The sequence below is a fragment of the Terrapene carolina genome, unplaced genomic scaffold, assembly GCF_002925995.2.
Source record: "Terrapene carolina triunguis isolate 2854851 unplaced genomic scaffold, T_m_triunguis-2.0 Scaffold211, whole genome shotgun sequence".
Classification (NCBI taxonomy): Eukaryota; Metazoa; Chordata; order Testudines; family Emydidae; genus Terrapene; species Terrapene triunguis.
In genome coordinates this window covers 18,721,671-18,733,082 of record NW_020664562.1, presented here as the reverse complement: position 1 = coordinate 18,733,082, position 11,412 = coordinate 18,721,671, and the positions used below count along the sequence as shown (strand labels likewise).

Here is an 11,412-nt window from a genome sequence, read left to right as displayed (position 1 = left end):
TATACAGTGCTGCCCCACTTAACCACATTTTTTTTCGTTAAAAACTTCAGATGTCTGAAATCTGTGGTTGCTGCTGCAGTGCCAGAGAAAAGAGCTGTACGTTAGTTCAGAACTTGTCCACCTGATTAGGGTGATTTGTAACTAAGTTTATGGAAGTGAAGGTGCTGAAAGTGAAGTCAGAAAAAAAGATTGGATAAGTTTGATCTTCCTTACTGGAAAACTTATTCTCATACTGACTTTTGCCTGTTACAGGTTTCAGCAACTTTTGCAGCAAGTTTAGTTACTAGCCCAGCTATTGGTGCCTACCTTGGTCGAGTCTATGGAAACAGCTTGGTAGTGGTCCTAGCTACAGCTATAGCTTTGTTGGATATTTGTTTTATTCTTGTTGCTGTACCGGAATCACTGCCCGAGAAGATGAGGCCAGCATCATGGGGAGCACCCATTTCTTGGGAACAGGCTGATCCCTTTGCAGTAAGCTATTTAAATGTTTAAGTATGGAGTGGTGGCTTGATATATGCAGATTTGGATTTGTACTGCTTTTGAGTCAGGAATGGGACTGATAGTAATTATCCCCTGATTTGGGTTTTAAAAAAAATTGTTTGAGGAGTTTCTAGGTTTATTGGGGAAGGGTGTGAGTAGCGTCAAATTGCTGCTTAGCAGGGATTAGCAAATGCAGATTAGCATGTGCTGAAGCACATGTTTTAACAGTGATGTATGTATTAAAGGGCATCTGCCTCTTTCAGTGTTCCATTTTGTATATAATTGCTTATGAATGATGAAGAGTAGATGTTTTCTATTGACCTTATAGCTGTCTTTTTTTGTCCTAGTCACTAAAGAAAGTGGGTCAAGATTCCATAGTGCTGCTAATCTGCATAACGGTCTTTCTTTCCTACCTCCCGGAGGCAGGTCAATATTCCAGCTTCTTCCTATACCTCAGACAGGTAAGAATCTGCATATGAAGAAATGTCTGATAAGGAAAACTAAATTTTTAGAAGGGAGTATTCTTTGCACTTGTTACATTACTTTAGCAATATATGGGTAGTCAATATGATTAATGGCTGTTGATAGTGGCTTTTAGTTACTCTGATAGTTAATAAAGAGATGAATCTGTTCTCAAAATATTTCTCATGTTTCTTAAAGTCATTTGCATTATTCCTTGAAGTACAAGTTCCACTACATTGCAGTGGTTAAAATTAGCTTTTGTTAGCTGATAAAATATTTTTAGTCTCTTACAGTATGGGGTCAATTTTTCTTTCAAGTTCCATATTCCATTATAGAAGTTATTTTCTGTTCCGCACTAGTTCTTTCTCTTTATTTTATGCAAGAGTAAATGTTGGTTTCAATGGATTATGGGATTGAAGAAAATCAGGGATGTCTTCTTCTATTTCAGATTAAGCGTTTTTCTAGTTACTCCATTTATTCTTTCCACTGATGTCACAAAACATGAAAGACGTGTCAATATACATTTGAAGTTTAATGATCAAATTTCTCCTTCTCTAATGTAGATAATGGGATTTTCACCTGAAAGTGTTGCAGCTTTTATAGCAGTTCTTGGGATTCTCTCCATTATTGCACAGGTAAATATTGATCTATAAATTTCACTAATATAATGGGTTCAAGTGAGAGCTAAATATTATGACAATCCCTGTAACTGTAATTCCAGGAACTCAGTCTATCTGGTTTCAGAAGGTTAGAATAGAAAAGGAAAGAGATGCTTTGAATTCTGATCTCATTTTAAATGGCTTCCTTTTTTTCCCCATCACCTAATGTCTGACCATTTCATAAACAATTCATTCTCACATCCTGGGAAGTAGAAAAATATCTCCATTTTGTGAAAGAACTGTGATGCACAGACATTGAGACTGCCTTAAATCTGTCAGAGCTGGAATATAATGCACATCACGAATTGTAGTCTAGTGCAGGGGTCGGCAACCTTTCAGAAATGGTGTGCCAAGTCTTCATTTATTCACTTTAATTTAAGGTTTTGCGTGCCGGTAATACATTTTAACATTTTTAGAAGGTCTCTTTCTATAAGTCTATATTATATAACTAAACGATTGTATGTAAAGTAAACAAGGTTTTCAAAATGTTTAAGAAGCGTCATTTAAAATTAAATTAAAATGCTGATCTTATGCCACCAGCCTGCTCAGCTCGCTGCCAGCCTGGGGTTCTGTTCACCTAGGCCGGCAGCGGACTGAGCAGGGCCTGCGGCCGGGACCCCAGACCTGGAGGGGCGGGTGTTTCAGGGGTCAGGGCAGAGGGCTGGGGGAGGGGGTTCAGGGCAGAAGGCTGGGGTGTGTGTGTGTGTGTGTGGAGGGGGTTCAGGGATCAGGGCAGATGGCTGGGGTGTGGGGGGGGTGTAGGGCAGAGGGCTGGGGTGTGGGGGGGTTCAAGGGTCAGGGCAGAGGGCTGGGGGCGTGGGGGGGATGCAGGCCAGAAGGCTGGGTGTGTGTTGGGGTGTGGGGGATGCAGGGCAGAAGGCTGGGGGTGTGTTGGGGGGGTTCAGGGCAGAGGGGTGCAGGGCAGAAGGCTGGGGTGCTCCTAGCCCCCTGCCCTGAGCGGCTCATGGCAGGGGGCTGGAAGGGATATGCCCTGTTCCACCCCCTTCCCCCAGGCTCCGTCCCTACCTCTCTCTGCGTCCTCTACGGAGCTGTGTGCATGCTGCGCTCTTCCCCCTCCCCCTCGCTAGGGCCATCAGCTGATTGGAGCAGGGAAGGAGAGGAAGAGGGGCAGGAAAGCACCATGCTGGGGGAAGAAGCGGGGGAAGGGGGAAGCTTGGCTGCCCCCGCAGGGGAGAGCAGTGGGCGGGGGGGCTGAGTGGGGCTGGGGGCCGGGACCGCAGCATGGAGCTGTGTGCCACTCAAAATCGGCTCGCGTGCCGTAGGTTGCCGACCCCTGGTCTAGTGCCTTAACCTTAATTTATTTCTTCCTTAGCCACACTCCCAAACCTCTTAGAAGTTGATTCAATCTTCTCCTTAAGCTTAGTTTGGGTTGAAAAATAGCTTGTTTAAGTCATCAGGGCAGGTTAAATAATATTCCCAGTGTATGGATTCCTCAAGGAAAATCTAAATTGTTGCACATCAAGAGCACGGTAACAATCTCTTCACATATCTCTCTCCATTATTACACGTTTCAGTCTGTCTAGAAAATACTACATCATAGAACTTTATTTTGCTTCTGTCAAAACTAGTGAACATTTTATATATATTGCTGTATAACGTGAGTATTCACAATTAAAATATGACATTCTTTTTCCCATCAGACAGTAGTTTTGAGTTTACTTATGCGGTCCATTGGAAATAAAAACACCATCTTACTGGGTCTGGGATTTCAAATATTACAGCTTGCATGGTATGGTTTTGGCTCGGAGCCTTGGTACGTACATTTCATTTTAGTTGAATTAATGAACTGACATACGAAGATTTTAAATTACTTCCTACTTAATAAAGAAACATTCACAAAGGTTTTTTTGTGTGTGTTTTTACATGCATCAGTTTTACATGAGCGGTTATAGGCAACGTGTCCTTTGTCTCCTCTTAAGATGGAACCTTTTTTTTTTTAAAGATGTAATTGGTTTATACTTGGTGCAGTCAAAGAAACACTGTCTGGTGAACCATACCAAACCAAGAATTTGGTATTGTACTGTATGATTGACCTAAACAACGTCAATCTCTTGTGCCAATAATCTTCATAAGACCAAAGATTGTTCATGGATATTTTTATCTAAAAGGAAATGGACACCAAACAACATTGAAAAATGCTTTGTCCTCTTTCCTCTAACAGTCATATTTTCTTAATTCTTTTTTTTAATTTTTTGGGGGGGGGTGTCTTGTTACTTGTAGTAGACTGCATTGACTTGTCAAGATGTCAGTTTACATCAATTGTAGCACTCCTTTCTCCCTCCCCCCACACTTCCATGATTGCACCCTTTACACGTGCTAACATACCAATGACCTAACGGGGAAAACTAAGTTAAGTTCGCTTTTTGGATGTTCACCTCCTCTTAATTTGGGAGGAGAGTTTACAAAATACATGATCAATGCTTTCCAGCAAGCGTCAGAATTTTGCAAGGATTGGGGACTTTTCTAATCATCTCTTAAATTATTTTACACCATTTGTTAAATTCAGAATAATTGATAGGTATGAAATCAAGCAATGATAATTAACTTGTGACTTTTCTATTGCTTGCGTAGTGTGTGCAGTTCTTTCTAAACTTTGTAATAAGAGGTATTTGGAAGGTAGAAATTCAGAATTCTTATCTTGATTCTTTCTCTTAACACTTATGTTTTTCAGGATGATGTGGGCAGCAGGGGCTGTTGCAGCAATGTCTAGTATTACGTTCCCAGCAGTAAGTGCACTAGTTTCACGAACTGCTGATGCTGATCAACAGGGTATGTTTTATATATCTTGTTGTTGTTAATTTTAAGGAATGTTCAAACTAGGGATATTCTGACCTCCTTAGCACCAGATGTATCAATGCTGTCTTACTGGTACTCAAGGTTTATCCTTAACCTCCATGCTAGTTTGCAGGACAAATTAGCCAACATAATAGTATGTTAATGTAAATGAGAAACATTAGTGTAGTTTTAACTTCACTGTAGAAGAGTGGTAGTTCTCAAGGCCTGTGGACTGTTTGGAGGCAGCTGGGGTATACTCTTCAAACAAGGCAGATGAATAATGAGTGTGTCTAGCATAGGGAAAACCCATGCATTGAAGGTAGCATAATACTACATCACTACTTCTCTTGATTCAGTACATCAGCTGATCATGTTTCAATTCTTCTTCTCTCCCACTATGCATGGATTTACTCAATTCTTCAGGGGCATTTATTTATTATTACTGTAGTGTCTAGGAGCCCCCCAGTAATATGTTTTTGCTTTTCTCTGAAGCATGAGACATAGATAGCTGTCAGAGACAACATACCAGATTTAATAGTGTTTTGGTCAGTATGGCATAGGAAATGCTGTGCTCTGACTAAAACATAAAGTTTGTCTTGCCCAATGTTCCTCATTGTTTTGGTTCTGGTGTAGGCATGATTCTCCTCTCACATCAGTCTTACAATGGTGTATCCCGATTGATTTTAGTGAAGTAACTCCTAGTTTACACCAGCATGGGGAAAAAGTGAATCAGGCCCCATTGCATGTTAGACAATTGCCAAAAAGCATTTTAAATAGTCTTCATTGTATACACATCTAATTTCATGGAATGCCTTTTTCTTTAGGTGTTGTTCAAGGGATGATAACAGGAATTCGAGGATTGTGTAATGGTTTGGGACCAGCACTTTATGGTTTTATATTCTACATATTCCATGTAGAATTGAATGAACTCCCAATGACTGAAACTGAATTGGGAGGTAACGTGGCCACACAACACCATTCAGAACAGGTATTGTTCCTATTTATTTATAAGTTACAAGAAATGCAGCAAAGATCAATCCTAGACCAGTGGTTCTCAAACTTTTTTTTTTCGCAGACCACTTGAAAATTGCTGAGGGTCTCAGCAGACCACTTAATGATCTTTCCAAATGTTGTTCGAACCATTAGCTAACTATTGTAAAGCACTTTGGATAAAAGTGCTATATTAAAAAACACAACTCATTTTAATATCAGTAGTCTTACCTTTCTAATGCATTGGATGTGCCCTCTCTCTCCCACCACGGCAGCCCCCCGAGCTGGGGCTGGGATGGAGAGGGGTCTCTCCCCCGCCGCAGCAGCCCCCGAGTTCCCAAATTCCCACCTCCCACCTACCCTCTATTCTCCCCTCCCCCCTCCAGGCCACCACCTCACCTTACATATGCATCTTCTCCAGGGTCCAGGCACCTAATTAGTGGAGTCACGCCTGCGCGGCTCCACTAATTAGGTGGGTGGCCCTTCATTCTCTTGTGTGCGGCCACCCAGGCACGCATCTTAGCGGGAACTATCCTCGGACCACCTGAATGGAGCTTGCGGACCACTGGTGGTCCGTGGACCACAGTTTGAGAACCTCTATCCTACACCTTGGAAGGGGCGGAGGGGGAATAAATTGGATACTGTAGTTCATCTCGCTGCCCTGTGACACATTCTACAGTGCTTTAGACAGTCCAGCTTTAAATGAATCAAGCAAAGGGACTTCTCAATCCACTTTTGTTGTGAGACTCTTGACCTGTCTAATAACTCTTGCAATTAAGACAATCCTCTTGATATTGAGCCTAAATTTTCCATTGATTAATCAATCCCATTGCTCCTTTGGATCACCCTAAAAAGAACCCTGTTGGTTCACGTTTTTAAACACTTTCCTATTCTCCATCTTCTGACCAAGTTACACATCTCTTGATTCTTTCCTTGTATGCTGGTCTCTCTTGCCTGTTAACTGCTGCTTTTCTCTAAATTTTCTTCAACTTGTAAATATTTTTTTCTGGTACTACTGTGCCCAGAATTGTATCTTAAGTCTATTGAATATTTTAAAACACATGATTTAGACTGGATACTAAAAAGCTGAATATGCTTTGCTCTTTTCATACTTCCTTGTGGCACGCTTCTTGTCAGGCCTTGCCACTTTCTCCTCTTTATCTGACATTGGAAAACGTTCTGGCCTGTCAATATGTCTGCCTAAAAGGAGGCAGAAATTACCATTATGGTCAGATACCAGCCTTTGCACTTCTTCATTCCTTGGAAGCAATTGAGTGCCAGTTCTGGTCCTTCCAGCTATAGCTTATTATTTTTAAAAAATAAATTATCTAAAATTTACTGCTGCAAAATAAGTCTACAAGTCAGCCAGTCTTTTTGATGGTGTGATGAAAGACAAAGCTTGAAGATCTTGTTGTCCTTTATTTACACTTGACTGGAGAGGGGGGGTTGGTTTACTCAATTTACTTGAAGTATTCATGCTTAATCACATGAGTGCATGAATGAAAAGAGTAAAACCATAGAATGAAATCCTGGCTGAGACAGAAAATAAGCAGAGCGAGTTAGATCATAGTCCCTTTTGTATAGTTAAATGACTTCTTATGGTGTCTACACTGCACCATTGTAATGTCTACCACAGAATATAGACGGGTGAAGGAGGTAGTCTTCTGCTTTTGTATTTTCTGTTTAATTCAGAGTCTTGGATAACTTTTTAAATAGTAGTTAGTACCGTGGCTTTTCCTGTTTAAATGTGGCTGTTAATGTTGATGGGTTGGCAAGCTAGAGATTTGTGTGTGTTTCAAAGGAGCTGGGCTAGGGACAAAGCTTGAGTTATACCTCAGGCTAACAGGGCAGTGAAGACCAGCCCTATACTTCATCTGGTAGCTACAGTGAGTTTTAATTACATGGCTGGAAATAGCAGTTCAGCTGTATGATTCTATAAGTCTATATTTCTGGCAGGTAAGACAACTAGGCAGTGGCACGTTTCCTGTGAAGTTAGAAGAGAGAATTCTGCAGTTTAAAAAACACCCAAAGAGAAATTCATCTAACAGGTTTCTCCTCTTCTGGGTTTCCTCCCTCAGCCTTTGAGAATGACTGTCATTCATCTATGAATAAGGTTTACTAGGGCTGGGTATTGAAATAGCCCACTCATTAAGAGTATTGTGCCTTAAACTAATGAAATTGTAAAATATGTTTGTTTTTAAGTACAGGGCCTGACGTGAACCAACCAGTGTCTGTGAACTATGGATTTACTTAACGGTTCCTCTAGAAAATAAGTGTTTTTGTTATTTTCAGAACTCCATAATTCCTGGACCCCCTTTCTTGTTTGGAGCATGCTCTGTGCTGCTGGCTTTGCTTGTTGCCTTGTTTATTCCTGAACACACCAATCTAAATGCACGGTCCAGCAATTGGAAAAAACACAGTGGCAGTCATGGTCATCCACACAGTCCACAGGCCCCTGGCGAGGCCAAAGAACCTTTATTGCAAGACACAAATGTATGACAACAAAATCCAGAAAAACGTTTTTATATTTCATAGGTCTTGTTTCCAGTTCTGGATATACATTCCATTTACATAAAAAATGTAATTTCTTAAGATAATGTTAAGAAACGTATCTTTCTGCATGAAATTTGTAGGAACTACAGACAGGAACTGGAAATTTCTCCAAAGATGTTACAATTAAATTAACTTTTTAAAAAGAACAAACTAAGCACTGGTCTCATACTATTAATATAATTAACCTTTTCATCCTAGTTCTGAGACAAAAAGGAAAACATATTCAAGGTATCAGCATGTGTCCCTGTGTCCATTTCCTTAAGGTGTAAAGCTTTAATTCTCTTCATGCTAAGTCTCAATGAGACATACTAGCATATTTGTGGACCCATTCATTTTATGTTGTAAAATTTTGGGTCAGATAGTACAAAGCCTTAATGTAAATGCACTCAAGTAAGGAAAAGGTGAATTGGTTTCATTTTAAAATCACTGTATGGGAGGTTTTATTTTAAGTTTATACTAATACAAAATCATGTGGTGAGCACACTTGCTGAACAGTAAAAGTTTTGTGTGTAAGTGCATTACTTTAATTCTTCCTAATTTTTGGAGTACAAGATAGTATCAGTTAGTATTTAAATTAGTGGGTCTTTTGAGCCTACAAGATTTTAATATTGGCTCTAAAACTCTGCTTTCTCAGATACAGTTTATACCACAATTTCTGATGTTTGCGTAATCATAAGGACCTCAAAACTTGAATACACAAACTGAAATATAAGCTGATAGCCTTGAAAATGTCAGTGTGCTATATAGTGGCCTTTCAAGACTGGCTAGTAACTTTTTACTTTTACAGAGCTAATGTTTTAGTCCTAAATTTTCAGGACCTTAGTACAGGAGAGAGAGCTTTATACAGTTACTGATGTGAATTTCTCTAAAAATGTATATTTTTGTGTCCAGTTGTATTATTTAAACAAGTATTCCTTTGTATAAATTGTGTATAAGGTATAGTTTAAAATGTTTTCATCTTGTGGTTACTGCTTACTGGTTTTTTAACTTTGAACATTCATCATGGTTGACTGAGAGCTGGAAAATGTGTAAATATATTGTTAATAAATAAATATTTTAATGAATTTTTTAAATTGTCTTTGAAATCCGTTCAAACCATGTATCTGTATATGAATTCTGTAATGTCTTATAGCCTGCTGAACGTACTGTAGCCTTAATATTGCTTTCTCACTTGCTGTCAAGTTTTTGGGTTCCTTAGTGCTTTAAATGTAATTTCATTCAACAGACAAATACCAATTGTAGGTAAATTGTGTGAATTTTACCCTTTTCATTCCCACATACCTGTAATAGCTTATTTGTCCTTGTACTGCAAAATTTTCATGAAAAGCTTTTGCTTAATAGTGGTATTGTATTAAATCAGCAAGAAACTAAAATAATGGGCAATTTATTGCCAAGTAGAGCGCTGCATGGGACATTTTTAATCCCACTCCTGTCCTGCCCTGCAACCCACTCCCACCTGGTCCTGCATTTTCTTGCATTTTTATCCTGCTTCTATCCACAAAAACCTTAGATCCTGCAAGAGAGATTCCCTGCTGTTACTAAAAAAAAAAAAAGGTTTTATATTGTATGTAAAAGCATTCAAACACAATTTTTCCTGCTGCAGGGCTCTGCTTTGTTTAATTAATTTTGAACTTGACATTAGCAAGCTGTTTATACCTTAAATCAGATTAGCTCTAAACCTAAGTGTGATGCACCTATGCTATGAATACTTATTCTGATGCTGTAAAATGTACAGCTGGGCCTCAGTGTGTTTTGAAAAAAGGAGTATGGCAGATTCTGTAGCAATAAAATCAACTTTGAGCTGATAGAACAGGGGTGGGCAAACTTTTTGGCCCAAGGGCCACATCTGGAAATTGTATGACGGGCCATGAATGCTCATGAAATTGGGGGTTGGGGGTGTGGGCTGTGGTCAAAAATGAGTTCAGGGTGCAGGAGCAGGCTCTGGGGGTTGGGGATGAGGAGGTGCATGAGGGTGCTCTGTGGAAGGGGGATTAGGGGTGCAGGTTCCAGGTGGCGCTTACCTCAAGCAGCTCCTGGAAGCAGTGGCATGTTCCCCCTCTGGCTCCTATGCAGAGGGGCAGCCAGATGGCTCTGTGCACTGCCCTGTCTGTAGCCCCTGCCTCGGCAGCTCCCATTGGCCATGGTTCCAGGCCAATGGGAGCTGCAGGAGCAGCATGTAGAGACCCCTAGGTGCCCCTATGTGTAGGAGCTGGAGGGTGGACATGCCTCTGCTTCTGGGAGCTGTGGCACATGCAGAGCAGGGCAAGATCCTAACCCTGCTCCCTGGTGGGAGCTTAAGGGCTGGATTAAAACATCTGAAGGGCTGGATGTGGCCCCTGGGCTGTAGTTTGCCCACCCCTGTGATAGAAGGGATAATTGGGAATGTGTATCCAGTGAATACCATCAGGGGAGTGGGGGTGGGTGGGCGGGCTGCACCTCACATTACTTGCCATAGGAAACTTGGATATGGATATTTGAGGGGAATGACTGGGCCTACCTAGTTTAAGTGAAGCCTCAAATCAGGATGTAGTAAAAGATCCTGTCATTTACTGATTATCTTGTTTTATTCAAAATGTATCTCCCCTGCAAAAAGGGGCAGACTAATACAATCAATTCTAATTCAAATGTTAATACTTCTCAAAAGGTATCAATGTTGCCAAAATCAAAACTTATGCATGGACTAACTTTGGAGCAACTTGAAATACATTCAGTGAATGTTACTGGCATACCTCTTTTCTTAATATTTCATTTTCTGATTCTTGCACCCATCTTGCCATGCAACATCTAAAAGAATGTTACTCAAAATTAAGTAAAAACCCTAATCTTAAATTTACTTGGTATTAACTCATTTACCACTGAATTAAGGGGCCACATACCTGAAGCAGGCTACTTCTGATTAAAAGATGGACTTATACTCAAGTATTTTTTTTTTCTTGGACTACAGCACTGCAGAAGGAGTTACTAGTAATCTTTGATATAAGAAAAAGAGGTAGAAAGTATTGTCAAGCAGCAGCCTCTAGCAATTAGTTTAGGTTAAACTTTGCTAAAAGTCATTGATGCCCTTGCTACAATAGCAGATGGTGTGAAGTTAACTTCATTATCAGTAACAATCAAATGTGATACAGCACTTGAAAAAGAACAGCATTTTAATGTGTTAGGGTAAAGCAGAGTCCAGTCAGATGAAAATAAAGTGCTGTGTCTGGCTTGGAATTACTAGAATCAAACAATGTTATCTAGTACACAGCCAAATACTGGATCAATAAGATTCTTTCTCTGCTGGTTCCTGTATTCAGTCTCCAGGTCTGCTTAAACCATCTCTTCCCTTTACTAAATGAATTGCAGGTAGGGCTTGAGCTGGTATCACCTTTAGCAATAGGATCAGAGCCACCTCCAGGAAAGGAAGGACATTGACAAAACAGCAAGGCATGCTCTTACCTTATTTAAAATACCTGCCTCTTTTTAACATGGAGGA

At 40.3% G+C, this 11,412-nt stretch overlaps 1 protein-coding gene across 1 annotated transcript in view; it reads left to right on the top strand.

Moving 5' to 3' along the window:
• Positions 1 to 7,969, top strand: part of LOC113407353 (hippocampus abundant transcript 1 protein) — a 19,851-nt gene extending 11,882 nt beyond the window's left edge. The window contains exons 5-11 of the mRNA XM_026655761.2: positions 253 to 471; positions 828 to 941; positions 1,506 to 1,577; positions 3,263 to 3,375; positions 4,294 to 4,391; positions 5,222 to 5,385; positions 7,680 to 7,969. Of these exons, the coding sequence (XP_026511546.1) occupies positions 253 to 471; positions 828 to 941; positions 1,506 to 1,577; positions 3,263 to 3,375; positions 4,294 to 4,391; positions 5,222 to 5,385; positions 7,680 to 7,886 (987 nt within the window). The 3' untranslated portion in view covers positions 7,887 to 7,969. The remainder of the gene's footprint in view (positions 1 to 252; positions 472 to 827; positions 942 to 1,505; positions 1,578 to 3,262; positions 3,376 to 4,293; positions 4,392 to 5,221; positions 5,386 to 7,679) is intronic.
• The last annotated feature ends 3,443 nt before the right edge of the window (positions 7,970 to 11,412 follow it).